Source organism: Chiloscyllium punctatum, chromosome 4, assembly GCF_047496795.1.
Source record: "Chiloscyllium punctatum isolate Juve2018m chromosome 4, sChiPun1.3, whole genome shotgun sequence".
In the NCBI taxonomy this organism is placed as follows: domain Eukaryota; kingdom Metazoa; phylum Chordata; class Chondrichthyes; order Orectolobiformes; family Hemiscylliidae; genus Chiloscyllium; species Chiloscyllium punctatum.
The window spans coordinates 44068970-44084275 of record NC_092742.1 but is presented as its reverse complement, the minus strand read 5'-3'; the positions used below and the strand labels follow the sequence as shown (position 1 = coordinate 44084275).

At 41.6% G+C, this 15306-nt stretch overlaps 1 protein-coding gene across 5 annotated transcripts in view; it reads left to right on the top strand.

Annotated features, from left to right (window-relative positions):
- LOC140476240 (ena/VASP-like protein) overlaps positions 1 to 15306 on the top strand; it is a 266243-nt gene that overhangs the window by 211992 nt on the left and 38945 nt on the right. For all 5 annotated transcript variants that reach the window (XM_072568522.1, XM_072568523.1, XM_072568521.1 and 2 more), the window contains one exon: positions 10620 to 10678. In XM_072568522.1, coding sequence (XP_072424623.1) covers positions 10620 to 10678 — 59 coding nt within the window. The remainder of the gene's footprint in view (positions 1 to 10619; positions 10679 to 15306) is intronic.

The following is a 15306-nucleotide window of genomic DNA, read 5'->3' as shown; positions in this document are numbered from 1 at the left end:
CACCTCTCACCATTACTGGTGGAATTCAGTTCAATTAATAATTCTGTAATTGAGAACTCCACGATGGCCATGACAGTTAACATTGATTGTTATCAAAAATGTACCTGATCCATTAGTGTTCACTAGGAAAAGGTATCTTTTGTCCTTTTCTGGTCTGGCCTACATATGACTCCAGATCCACAGCCCAGGAAGCCATTCAACTGTATCAAACCACAATAAGACCATACAAAATAGGAATATAAATAGGCTATTTGGCCATTCAAGCTTGCCCCATCATTCAATAGGATCATGGTTGGTCCACTTTCCTGTGTTTTCCCTGTAATCCTCGATTCTACTACTGATTGAGAATCTGTCTATCTCTTACTACATCTACACTGCAGGCCATTCCTCCCATCATAAGACCAAAGGTAAGGATGCTTGCTGAAGATTGCACAGTACTCTATCCCAGGTAACTGTTCAGGAATGAAGCAGACCATGCTTGCATGCAGGAAGACTGGATCAACTTTCATGCCTAGGATAAGTGGAAGTAACATTCGTGTCACTTAAGTGCCAGGCAATGATCACCTCCAATAATATAACTGTATGAATTCTACAGCGATTACCCCAGCTACTAATTACCTAAAGCCTGATTACTTAAACATTCATTCCCTCCACCCTTAGTGCACAGTGTGCTATGTACAATACATATACATTATATGTGCAATTGTAATAACTCACCCAATCTTTCGTAACACCTTTTAAACCCGCAGCCTGTACCACTTAGATGCACCTTCACCAGGTAATTTGTTGAGGACAAGAGGAAATAAGTTTTTATTTTTCTTGTTGGGTTTTGTCACTATTTGCCACAGGCACAATCTCGCAACTATGTCCTTTTAGAATGTGGCTAGTCTGGTGCATTTTAGTGCTGCTGAGGCACTTTTGATGATTGACATTGAATCCCCACCCAGCATATATTCTATACCCAGCATATATTCTGTGCCCTTGCCATCCACAATGGTTGCACCAACCAGTGAAAGTTCTTCATAGAGAAAAGTATTCAACAGACCCATGAGCTTAGTTGGAGGTAATCAGCAAGAGGTTTCCATGTTTGATCTCATACCATAACACTTCATGGGGTCTGGAGTCAATGCTGAGGACAGGCAACAGGGAGCATACAGGTAACTTGGCTAAATAAATTCAATAAAGGCATAGCGGGAGAAAACAGACGGTGGTGGTAGAAAAGTCTTTGCATTTCCAGAGGCTGGTGTCTATTGCATGCCATAGAGGGATCTGTACTAGGTCCCTGATTGTTTAGTGATTTATGCAAACAATACAGATGAAAATGTGGGGGCTGATAAGTAAGCTTATAGATGACATGAAGATTGGCCAGTGGTAAATAATGAGGAAGAAGGTCTTAGGTTACAGGAAGATATAATTGGTTTTGATCAGATGGACAGATCAGTGGTAGATTGAACTTAACCATGTGAAGTGTAAGAAATACCAAGACAATGGAGTACTCAATGAATGGCAGAACACTAGGAAGCTCAGAGGATGAGAGGAATGTTGGGGTCGTTGTCCACTGATCCCTGAAGGTAGCATGACAAGTTGTTAGGTAGTTATAAAGGCTTATGGAACACTTAGCTTTATCAATTATGACACTGTTTATAAGAGCAGGAAGGTCATGTTGGAGCTGTACAGAACTTTGGTTGGGCCACAGTCTGAGTACTGTGTCCAGTCCTGGTTGTTTCACTATAGGAAGAATGTGATTGCAAGGAGGGGGTTGCAGATGAGATTCATCAAGATGTTGTCTGGGATGGAGCATTTTAACTATGAACAGAGGCTGGACAGACTTGGTCTGTTTTCCTTGGAGAGAGAAGGCTGAGAGGAGACCTAACTGAGTTGTATAAGATTATGAGAGGCATGGAAGCAGCTCTTCCCCTCAGTTGAAGGGTCAGTAAGAAAGCAGCGAAATCTTAAGGTGGAGGGCACGAGTTTTAGAAGGGATTTAAGGCACATGTTTTTTACCTGGGGGTGGTAGGGGTCTGAAATGCACTGCTTAGGAGGGTAATTGAGGTAGGAAGCCTCACAACTTTAAAAAGCACTTGGATGAGCACATGAAATGTCATAACATTCAAGATAATGGGCCAAGTGCTGGGAAGGGTAGATAGGTAATTGCAGATTTGATGAGCTGAAGGGCCTCTTCTGTACTGTACAACACCAAAACTCTGACTGTAGCACACCATCACCCCACCACAGCCCCCCCTCCACCACCGACTATATACTACAGTGCTGCCAGGTATGGTGATACCTAGTAATGGGCTGGGATATCATCATATTCACAGAATCATAACATACATACATTGACTAGCCTGGGGACCACTCTCCACATTTTGGCACAAGTCCCCAGATGTTGGTGAGGAAGACTTTGCAGGATCAACAGCAGGGTTTGTCATGCTCATTTCCAATGCTTGGGTCAATGACGGATGGCGTCTCTGGTTTCTCTCTGTGCTTTGCAATTTGTCGTGGTCTCATACAACAGAGTGGCTTCCTAAGCCATTTCAGATGACATGTAAGAGTTGATCATGGTGGGTCTGGAGTTACCAGATCAAGTAAGTAAAGCACGTATCCTTCCCTAACGGGCATTAATGAACCGGATGGTTATTTACGAAAATCAGCAATAGTTATATGGTGGTCATTGGACTAACTTTTCATTCCAGATCTTTATTGAATCCCATCCACTGTGTTGTTGAACCCATGTCTCCTAAGCCATTTGTGCACCACATATTGTCAATTGGGAAGTTTAAAACCACCATAAATCAAAATAAAATATAGAAATGTATAAGTATAAATATTGCAAATAAGACATTTTGAAAAAATATCTTAGGTGGATATAGCTGCCACTGTCTTAATATAGTTCCTGCAAAAATGTTTCCTAACTTCCCAATATTGTTGGAATTGTCTTCTCCTTTGTATGTTTTAATCTGTTACCTTTTACAGCAGGGTCAGTATCTTCAACAGGAAGATACAACTCTGAATGTGATTTTCAAAATACTTAATTATAGAAAAATTTGCAACTTTTCGTTCTGCTCACCAATGTTAACTCCACACAATGTGAAAATTGAAATAGAACTATGACAATGTTCACTTTGCTTTTGTTTCTAGCCCACTATTATGCTAATCTTTATTTTCTTTTATTGGACCCGTATCCATCTTAGAAAGCTGCTGAACATGGCTGCATGATGGAGAGGTCAGCTATGGGAGGCTGTATGAGGTTGCATTTGTTGACACCGAGGAACATACACCATATGCTCTATGGAGATGCTTGAGCATATTTTAGTGACTGACATTTATTTAAAAGTGTCCTTTTGAGTGCATTCTTGTTCCCATGTGGGTGTGTATGCAAAGTTAGCCCAAAGTTCTGTGTCACAAACATTGCCTTTACAAATAGGTATTAACCATTATTCCCAATGCAGGGACTTGTCATGGCAAGAGGTAAGAGGTGGGCAGGTGAGTAATTTGGCAGTGCCAGCTTTACCATCAGTTTCCAGCCAAGATTCTGGCCTTGAGTTATTTTGAAAAATTGGTTTGGTCAAATTATCGGCAAACAGCAGGTAGCCAATTGAGACAAGTTAGAGTTAATGAAAGCACCCATGGGGTCCTGTTCCTTCTCTGAATGCAGACAGCACTGTGACTTAGTGGGTTAAAGCAGCTGCCTTGTAAACATGAGATTGTGAGTTCAGACCTCTGAGTAGTCTTAGGGGCTTTGAATTAATCTGATATATATGCTGTCATATCTGTTGAGGGCTCTTGTGGTGTGGTGGCAGTGTTCCTACCTCTGAGCCAGGAAGCCTGGGTTCAAGTCCATTCAGCTCTAGAGGCATGTAGAAACATTTCTGAACAGTCTTATTAGAGAAGAGAAGGACCTCCTTCCCTGGACCCACACTGTTCTTCAGTCCCTGAAAGTATTGTCCCACCAGAATCCCCCACCAAGATTATGATAAAACAGTTTTTCTTTTAAAATAAAATGAACTCACTTCTACTTGTGGTGGGATTTGAAGCCATGGCTCCCAATGACTTCCTCCATGTTTCCAAGTTGAGAGTGACAACTCCCTCTTCCAGTGGCAGGTATTGTCTGGCTGTCGATTGGCTGAAACTTTGTAAATTGCTGGAGTGCAGGTTTGGGACCCAGAGCTAGCTGCCATGCCTGTTCCCTGAATCCTGATTACAAATCTGCCTGTAGAGTGTTCCTTTAAATTCTGAAGACTTTCTGAATAATAAACTAGTACTACATGTCAACAGTCACTCAGTAGCACGGACAGTGTAGGTATTGTGCAATTAAAATGATCAAGCTAAACCCAGAATTACTAATGGCCAAAAGAAACTATGTAGGGCTGTGTTCTTTGCTGAACTCTTGTAAAAAGGCGTGTACTTTGCCATTCACTGAAAGATTAGGCCCATAGCGTTAGCATTACTGTTGACATCTTCAAAACAGCTGATAGTTTATGTGAGCCAAATGGTGAATTCCAATGATTGCAATGCACACTGCATTTTTAGTGCAGGCTTGGAGTAATATATCTATTATTAGACCAAATACCAACCTTATCTGGCTCATAAAAGGTATTTATAGAAGTTTCAGCCCTTCCTTTCCTTCACTAACAGGGCAGGAAGAGAGAAATAAGATGGGACCCCAAATGGTAGAACTAACTTTATAAGGTGCAGCAAATGTACACCAGAACATGGTGGACACCCCTGAAATGCAATCTGAAGAAGGTGGACCAACTCTTGCATCTACCTTACACTTACTTTAAGCCTAAGTGGCTTTTACAGTGAATTTTACAGTGATATCCTGCCCTGCTTAAAACTGCCAGTCTGTCAGAGGCTGGAGGTTCCTGTGACCAGCAGCACTGCTTTAGAGGCACAGAAACACCACAGTCCAGAAGCAGCAAATAGGAGGGTTACTTTCCCAAGGAGAAGTTTGGGTTGGATTGGTGTCATGGGGAAGAGGACGGTATCTGGAGGTTTGGAGGCAAGTGCGGCTTTCAATGAGCATTTGCCATCCCCACCTGAGACCATAGTCACCCATACAATGGGCCAGGGTGAAAGTGAGGACTGCAGATGCTGGAGATCGGAGTAAAAAAGTGAGACACTGGAAAAGCACAGTTGGTCAGGCAGCATCTGAGAATCAGGACATTCCTGATGAAGAACTTACACTCGAAACATTGACTCTCCTGCTCCTCAGATGCTGCCTGACTCTCTGTGTTTTTCCAGAGCCACACTTTTATACATAGAATGGGCCAATCCAGCAGGCAGATTGCTTAATTTTACCAAGGGGGAAGGCCGTTACTTTTCTTGCCTGCTCCTCAGCAGCATGATTTACAATGGTAGCATAAAGGGCACTAAAGAGATCATTAATTGACCACTTAAGAAAATGAATTGGCAGCATTTGATGAGCCTACCCATTGAGAATTTGATTCCTGTGGTGGCAAAAAATTGAACCAAAATAGAGATTCCAGTGACAGGGTCTCGAGACATTAACTCTGTTTTCTGTCCACAGATGCTGCCAAACCTGCTTGGTTTCTTCAGCAATTTCTGTTTCTGTTTCAGATTTTCAGCATCCATAGTTCTTTGTTTGATTTTGCTGTTCAATTTGTTACCCTGAGACAAATCATAACTTTGCTATTAAAAACTTGACACATCAGTGAGGGCAGTTTTGATTAATGTCTAGAATGAGCACGTTGTCTTATGAGGAGGGTTGGACAGACTGGGCTTGTTTCCACTGCAGTTTAGAAGAGTAAGGAGTGATTGGTTATAAGATCCTGAACAGTCTTGACAAGGTTGACATAGAAAGGATCTTTTCTCTTGAGTGAGTGCAGAACAAGGGGACACTGTTTTAAACTTAGGTATTCCCTGTTTAGGACAGAGATACGAAGATTGTTCAGCTTTGGAACTCTGTCCTTCAAAAGATAGTGACAGTGGTGGTTTTGAACACTTTTAAGAAGATGGTAGATAGATTGTTGTCAGATAGAAGATTATAGAGGTAATTGGAAATGTGGAATTCATAACACTAAGAGATCATCCATAATCTTATTGAAAAGGGCAGGGGCTTGAATAGGGTAAATTACATACTTGTACTCCTATTCGAATGTTCATATGTTTTTAGAATGTTATTTATGGTTAATTTCCTGATTTTAAAACTGTGGAATTTAATATTGGAAAGCTGAGAAATTGTCAACTTTTTATAAGTGTACTGTGTAATATTGCAAGGTTGTGTGGTGATTAATTGCAAATTAAAGTTCTCTACAATGTTTAAACTAAACACAGAAACCAAATCTCTGCCTAGAGTAATTTACAGTTTTCTATTATCTAACTGGACCACCCTTGTGTCTTGTAAGTGATGTCATTTTGTGCTAAATGTTGTCTCTTTTGTGCTATGACTGCAGAAGTAATCACCATTTGATATAATTTCTAATACAAAGTACAGAGTTTTCAGATAGAGGAGGATTTCGTCCTATTGATCAAGACGGAATTAGAATCAACACTTTAAGACCATAAGACTAATAGATATAGGAGTGTAATTAGGCATTTGGCCCATCGAGACTACTCTGCCATTCGATCATCGCTTATGTGTTTCTCAACCCCATTTCCCTGCCTTCTACCCGTAACCCTTAATCCCTTATTAATCAAGAGCCTATCTATTTCTGTGTTAAATAAACTCAATGGCTTGACCTGAGCAGCCTTCTGCGGCAATGAGTTCCATATATTCACTGTCCTCTGGCTGAAGAAATTCCTCTTCATCTCAGTTCTAAAGGGTTATCTCTGATCTCTGAAGCTGTGCCATTGGGCCCTATTTTCTTTAACTAGTGGAAACATCTTCTCCACATCTACATTATCCAGGCCTCCCAGTATTCTGTACATTTCAATCAGATTTCCCACTCGTTCTTCAAGACTCCATCGAGTACATCCTCATATGATGAGATCTTCATCACTGGGATCATTCTTGCAAACCTCCTCTGGGTCCCCTGCAATGCTAGTACATCCTTCCTTAGATACAGTGCCCAAAACTGCCCATAATATTCCAAATGTGGTCTGACCAGAACCTCATACAACAGACATTTCTGTTTTTGTGCTCTAGTCCTCTTGAAATGAATGCTAATATTGTATTTAATTTCCTAACTGCCAACTGAACCTACATGTTAACCTTAAAAGAATCCTGAACAGGACTCCCAAGTCCCTTTTGTGCTTCAGATTTCTGAAGCTTTTCCCTATTTAGGAAATAGTCTATGCCTCTATTCTATCTACCAAAGTGCATATGCTCACACTTCTCCACGTTGTATTCCATCTACCACTTCTTTGCACACTCATAAAGGGGAGTGATGGCTCAGTAATATTATTGCTTGACTATTAATTCAGGTAATGTTCTTGGAGCCTGGGTTCAAATCCTGCCACAGCAGATGGTGGAATTTGAATTCAATAAAAAAAAACTGGAATTAAGAGTCAAATAGTGACCACAAAAACATTGTTGACAATCGGAAAAAACATCTGGTTCACTAATGTAGTTTAGGGAAGGAAACTGACATCCTTACCTGGTCTGACCTACATGTGATTCCAGGCCACAGCAATGTGGTTGATTCTCAAGTGCCCTCTGGGTAGTTATGGATGGGCAATAAATGCTGGCAAAGTCAGTGATGCCCACATCCCGTGAGTGAATAACAAGTTACTTGCTTAGCCTGTCAAGTCCTTCTGCAGTCTCCGTTTCCTCAGCACTACCTATCCCTCCACCTACCTTTTTGTCACCTGCAAACTTAGCAACAATGCCCTTAGTTCATTTGTCTAGATCATTAATGTATAATATGAATAGTTGTTGTCCCAATATTGACCTCTGCAGGAACTCCACTAGTTGCCAACTGCCATTCTGAAAAAGACCCCTATATTCTCTGCCAATCCTCTATCCATGCCAGTGCCTTGCCCCTAACACCTGGTGCTCTGCTGTTATTTAGCAGCTTCCTATTCAGCGCCTCATCAAACATCTTCTTGAAATCCAAATAGATCACGTCCACTGGCTCTCCTTTGTCTAACTTGCTCATTATTTCCTCAGAGAATTCTGGAAGATTTGTCAGGTATGGCCTCATGGCCTCCCTTGATGAAGCCATGGTGACTCCATCCTATTTTACTATGCACTTTCAAGTATTCTGCAATCTCACCCTTAATAATGGACTCTGAAATCTTACCAACGATCAAGGTCAGGTTAACTGGCCTGTGGTTTCCTGTCTTCTGCCTCCCTTCCCTCTTAAACAGGGGTGTTACATTAGCCATTTTCCGGTCCTTATTTCTGAGGACATTTGTTCCCCATTTCTACTTTATCCAGCCTCATTTTCCAGTGATCCATTGTCCACTCTTGCCTGTCTCTTACCTTTTAAATATTAGAAAAATAACTCATTCAATCTTCTTTTATATTACTAGCTAGTTTCCTGTCATAGTTCATCTTCCTGCCCCCGATGCTTCTTTAGTTATCCTTTGCTGGTTTCTAAAGATTTCACGATCCTCTGGCTTCCCACTAAACTTCACCTCATGGGCTCTTCCTTGTTTTTTACTCATGGTTTTCTGGTTGTCTCTGATTTCACCAGTAAGCCAGTTTGCTTCATCCTCCCTTAATATGTTTCTTCTTCTTTAAGATGAATTTTACTATACTTCCCAAATTAACCCAGAAACCCCTGCCATTGCTGATCCACCATCTTCAGTGCTAGTCTCCCCTTCCAATCAACTCTGGCCAGCTCCTCCCTCATGTCTTTGTAGTTACATTTACTCAATTGTAATACAGGTACATCTGAGTCAATCTTCTCCCTTTCAAACCGCAGAGTGAATTCTGTCATGGTCACTGACCTGAAGGTTCTTTCACTTTCAGCTCACTAATGAAGTCTGCCTCATTACACAACCTAAATGCAGAATTGCCTGTTCCCTCGTGAGCTGTACTATAAGTTGCTTTAAAAAAATCTCACAAGCATTCCACAAATTTCTTTCCTTGAGCTGTGCTACCAACCTGACTTTCCCAGTACACCTGCATATTCCAGTCCTCCATGATTATTGTAATAGTGTCTTTCATATATCCCCTGATTTATTTTCTTCTCCACATCCTAATGGCAGCTAGGATCCATCAAGGGTTTTTTTCCCTTTGTGATTTCTGCGCACACCTTACCACTTCATTTCATTTCTTACAAAAAAGACAACCCTGCCCACCCCTGCACCCCCCCCCTGCCCCGCCCACCTACCTATCCATTCAGTAGGACATGTATCTTTGGATATTTAGTTCCCATTCCTGATCCATTTGTAGCTAATTCTCTGTGACATCCACAACACGTACCTGCCAATTTTAATCTGCACTACAAACTCATTTATCTTATTTGTCATGGCAGTCCTCACTTGTGCCTATCTTGTTTTGTATATCTTGCATGCATTTAAGTACAACACCCTCTGTCCTACATTGACTGACCCCCACTTTTCATCGTTGTCTACTTATCTGCTGTGCCTAAAGTTAGATTCCTGAATTTTTCCATTTTCTCTGTCCTGTTACTTGTTCTGGAAACTTTGAACTCTGCTGAGCCCTTCCCCGCCTTAACTTTTTCCATAATTACCCATACAACTGAACCCACCTCCCACCCCTCACTGTTTCCTTTAAACCCCAATCCACAGCTCTAGTTAGGCGATTCTCTGGGACTTTGGACCCAGCAAGATTCTGGCTGTGTCCGTCTCATTGGAGCAGCCCCCTTCTTCCCCAATACTGAGACTAATGTCCCATCAATTCATAGCAATTTCTCCCACACCAATTTTTGAGGCACACATTTACCTCTAATCCTAGTTGCTCATGGCTCAGGTAGTAATCTAGAGATTCTTACATTTTTAGTTTAGCTTTTAAATCTAGCCCCTAGCTGTTCATATTCCCTCAGCAGATTGTCTTTCCTCTTTCTACCTATATCACTGGTACCTAAATGGACCATTTATTGATAATGGCTTGTGACTTATTTGACCCAGATAGGTCAAAGAAGGAGAAATGTGGATTGATTTTTGTCTTCAGGACTTGAAATATAATCTCTCATAATAGGGTTTTGATCCATCCTAGAACCAACCCGGTATGTATTCAATTGTTTTCAATCAATTGAAATTTGCACAGATTCTACAACAAGCTGGTGATCAGTTCCACATTATCATACAGGCAGTGAAGATGTGAGTGTAAATATCACTGCTGTATTTGCGTATTCCCCAAAGTGGGCAAGTTTGAAGGGCAAAATAGAATGTAGCTTTGAAGTACTATACCATGTTAACATTATTTTCCTTTTTGAAAACTGAAATAATCCCAAAAAGTTTCTGTTATGATTTGAAAAGTTGACTTTTTCCTCTCTGATGAAACTCAAAGCAGTGTGTTTTAAGTGTCAATACAAGATATTAATTTTGTGTATGTCTTGAAACCCTTGAATAATGTAAATAAAGATTTATTTGGTGCTAAGATTTACCAAGCATATTTGGTTCATGTTACCCATGTTGTTTTTGTATTGAGTCAAAGTTTGTTTATTTGTTTAACAAAAAATTGATTCACAGGAACATCAAGATAATACATCTCTGTAATAGTTTTGAAAAAATTTTTTTAGGCAACTGATGGAACAACGCCATGAACAAATGGAAAGAGAACGACGAGCTTCCATGTCTGGTGAGTCTTGCTTAGCAACATTTATTTGCATTTTGTCACACTCCTGAGTGTCAGCACTTCAAATCAGTTTCCCTAAAGACCTTTCCAGGGACCATGTTGAAATGGTACACCTCAAAAAGAACATATTCTAAAGTTTTAGGTTAGATTATATACAGTCACATAAACCAGTCTGGCATGGCATGAAGCAAATACTTCATACCCGTCTGGTGCACTGGTCAAATTCCTAAGCCATCCAGGGCAAAATGCAATAATGGCTTGGATGCAAAACAGATGGCAGCATATCAGCTCAGTGAAGTCAAGTGGAAAAGATGTCCCATTCAGCTAAATGCCTGAGTAGGCAGTTGAATTTCAATATTCTTACCCTCCCCCACCAACAAAAATTGCTATCTATTATTGGGATGAATTCTTGTGGGTATTTAAAGCTGTCAGTAGGTGTGGAACAATGATAGTTTATAATTGTTTAGCGCTTTAACTCAGTAAAATGTGCTTTAATACTAAAAGAAGCACTATAAAGCAAAATTTGACTCCACAATGAGATGTTATATTTGTCAAAAGGTGTATTGACAGCAATAATTACTGGTGTGTCCTAACATAGATGGTGATATTCTTTTATTTATGTTTTCTGACACTTATGTACGTTTTAACCGTGTTCAACTGCTGAAATGAATGGTGCCCCCTGCTGTAATGTAGTAACCTAAACTCTTCTGTTGTGTACTAACAGAGGGAGTAACACTAACATCTCCACGTGCCAACACTGACAGTAACATAACTTCACTGCTCTGAGAGTAACTAGATACTGATAGTAACATTACTAAGTTAGTATGTGCAAATGCTAACAGCTACATTGCTCAATTGGTGCAAAGATAGTAGTATTATTTGCATTTGTGTTGATATATATATCCCTCGCTGATACTTCTCATGCCCCCAAGCATTAATCTTCGACTCCCTCTTATGTTCTACCTTTCAGGAGCACTATTACATCACCCAGCGTAAGCTTCTCCATCTATGTTGACAATATGCAGTGCTGGCTTATTATTATCAATCTCAACTACACTAATGTCTCAAAATTGTCAGACTGTTTTCCAACAACCAGTACTGGATGAGCATAAATTTGCAGTGTCTAATATTGGGAAAGCTAAAACCGTTGTCGTTTCTGACTTTGTTTCCTAGCCACTGTCTATTTGTTGGAAGCAGCCTTTAAGTGAATCAGATTTTTCAAAATTTTGGTGCCATGTTTCACACCATGATGAAGTTCTGATCACACATGTATGCTACCACTATGTCCGCCAATTTCCACCTCTGATATATAAGCTATTCACCCTGTCTCAGCTCATCTGAGAGGATGATAATATAGAGACTGCCAGGCCCTGAATGATGTGAGCTATCATGAGAAATGTGGGAAAATTATGTGAGAAGTGAAGCAAGACCTTTCTCGACATTGGGAACAACAAATTGCGTTTTCCATCTAAGTTCTGAACATTAAGCCAAGATTCTCGCTAGAAACCAGTGAAAGTCCTATTAAAGGGGATTATTACTTATTATCACCATCATTATTGCATCATGTTGCCTTGCTAATATGCACGCTCCTATTTGACTACCCACCAGATAGAAAATAAGAAACCTCATAATTGAAAATCAGAGTGATTCCCAAGAAACTGCAGCTTGCTGCTTGCTCATCTGGATCTCCATCTTCAATATGCAACACCAACAAATCAGGGCACACTCCATGGGCAGCAGCAACTACATACCCTACATCCATGGGTATTGGCATCCAACACATGCCAGCCTCTCTACATCATCACGATACATATCCAATCCACTTATGGATGTTTTTGTACTTTAATGCTGATGCAAGGACAGTTTGTGAACAGAGACACTTGCTTGCATTTTTTTCGAGCTCACTCACTTAGCATCAATCTGGATACTCCCAGCATCTCTGCTTTCCCTTTTCGTATTTTGCTCCCTCAGCTGTGGCTAACAGGTGCATAGTACTTGTGTCCTGAATTGTCTCTTAATGTAGGCACAAAGCCAGGCAGCTTGCTGTGGTTGTCAACACTAATCAGTCAAGGGGTGGATAGTGCTACGTGTCATACATAGCATCTGCACCATGTAGAGGGGAGTTAGAAGGTGAGTTACTCACTGCAATATTCTTAATCTCTGATCTGTTTTAGTATTTACATCTGGTCCAGTTCAATTTCTGGTCATTGGTAGCCCCCAGGGTATTGATAGCAGGATATTCAGTAATGGAAGTGTCATTAAATGTCAAGGGGCAGTAGTGAGATGGTCGCTACATGTTATTAATGTGGCAAAAATATCATATTTAACATAGGTTGCTTCAGTATCTGAGGAGTCACGAATGATGCTGAACATAGCACAATAATTTGCAAACATCTCCACTTCTGACCTTATGATGGAGGGAAGGCCATTGATAAAGCAGCTGAAGGTGGTTGGGCAAAGGACACTGCCCTGAAGAACTCCTGAAAAGATGTCCTGGAATGGAGATTATTGATCTCCAAAATCCAGAACCATCTTCCTATATGCTGACATGGGTCCGACCAGCAGAGAGTTTTCACTCTGATTCCCATTGATTCCCATTTTGCTCAGGCTCCCTAGTGCCACACTCTGTCAACTGCAGCCTTGATTTCAAGGACTGTCATTCTCACCTCACCTCTTTTGTCCCGGTTTGAACCAAGACTGTAATGAGGTCAGGAGCTGAGTGGTCCTGACGGAACGCTATTTGGACGTGAATGAGCAGGTTATTGCTGAGCAGCTGATAACATCTTCCATCACTTTACTGATGATCAAGGGTAGATTGATTGGATTTGTCTTTCCCTTTGTGCATAGGACACACATGGGCAATTTTCCATATTGTTGGTTAGATTAGATTAGATTCCCTACAGTGTGGAAACAGGCCCTTCGGCCCAATAAGTCCACACCGACCCTCCGAAGACCAACCCACCCAGACCCATTCCCCTACATTTACCCCTGACTAATGCACCTATGGGCAATTTAGCATGGCCAACTCACCTAACCTGCATATCTTTGAACTGTGGGAGGAAGCCAGAGCACCCGGAGGAAACCCACGCAAACACTGGGAGAATGTGCAAACTCCACACAGACAGTCACCCGAGGCTGGAATTGAACCTGGGACCCTGGTGCTCTGAGACAGCAGTGCTAACCACTGAGCCACCGTGCTGCGTACCAGTATTGCAGCTGTGCTGGAACAGCTTGGCTAAGGGAACTGCAAGTCCTGGAGCATAATTCAGTATTGTTGCCAGAATGTTATCAGGGCCTCATGGCCTTTATGGTATCCAGTCCCTCCAACCACTACTTAATATCAGTTTGGCTGAAGACTGGTGTCTGAGATTCTGGAGACCTGGAGGAGGCTGAAGTGGATCATCCACTTGGTATTTCTGGCTAAAGATTACTGTGAATGCTTCAGTCTTGTCTTTTGCACTGATGTGTCAGTCGTTTCCATCATTGAAGATGGGGATATTTGTAGAGTCTCTCCTCCAGTTAGATGCTTGATTGACCACTACCATTCATGACTGGATGTGGCAGGACTTCAGAGTTAGATCTGATCCAGTAGTTATGGGATTGCTTAGCTACTGTCTATCACTTGTTGTTTCTGCTGTTTGGCATGCATGTTTGGTAGCCTCATTTGGCTGACCTCTAATCTTTTAGGTATGCCTGGTGCTCCTCTTGGCATATCCTCCTCCAGTCCCCTTTGAACCATTTGGCTTGAAGTTAATAATATGGTTTCAAAATTAAAGTGGAATGCTGTTTTGTCAGATCCAGGGAGACAGCTTTTAGTCAGGAGTTCCTGGCACAGTTAGTCAAGAACAGCAATAGGTATCAGTCCAGAGGCTTAAACACAGTCATTCAGCTGGTTGGGGTAGTTAAGGCCCAGATCATCTCCTTATAACAAGTGAGAAGCCAAACGTTGGGAAGCCCACCAACTGACCTTGCTGTTTCTGCCCTACTGTGCACTGTTTATCCTGGAATGAGAAAAAAGAGGGATTACGAGAGACAAAAGTGTCCAGCAGAGCTGGTATTACACATGGGGGGAAGGTGGGGAGGTGTGGCGATTGAGTGAGTAGACAGTGCAGAGGCCGAGTAGGTTCAGTGATGTGGGTGATTTCGGATTGTAGAACCAAGCGAGGGAAAATGTTGCATATAGTAGTGAAAGTGATGGATCATGAGCTTTGATTGCTTATGGGTGGAGAGACAAAATGAGTGTGCAGTAGCAGTGTGAAGATGGCAATACTTATCCTGGAGGAACACAGCAGGTTGTTGACCTCTTCCTACATTGCTGGACACTCCTCCAGACTGCGCAAACTCTGATAGCAACTTTGAACCAAGCTGGCGGGGTCTGGTGTTGTGGCTACCTCTGCCTGTCCTATGTGAAGTGAACATCCCTCCTCTGATCATCCGGCCCTCCAGGTGCCTGTCCACAAAGTGAAGTACCAATTTTCTCTTCCCTGTTATGGCCGCAGGAAATATGTAATACAGCTAGAGACTAATGGTACTTGAGCAGGTGCACAATCTTTTAAAGATGTTGGTGATGCCAGGGATCACAGGATATGAGATCAATAGCATGTGCTTCCATTCTTTCAGTTGCAGTCATT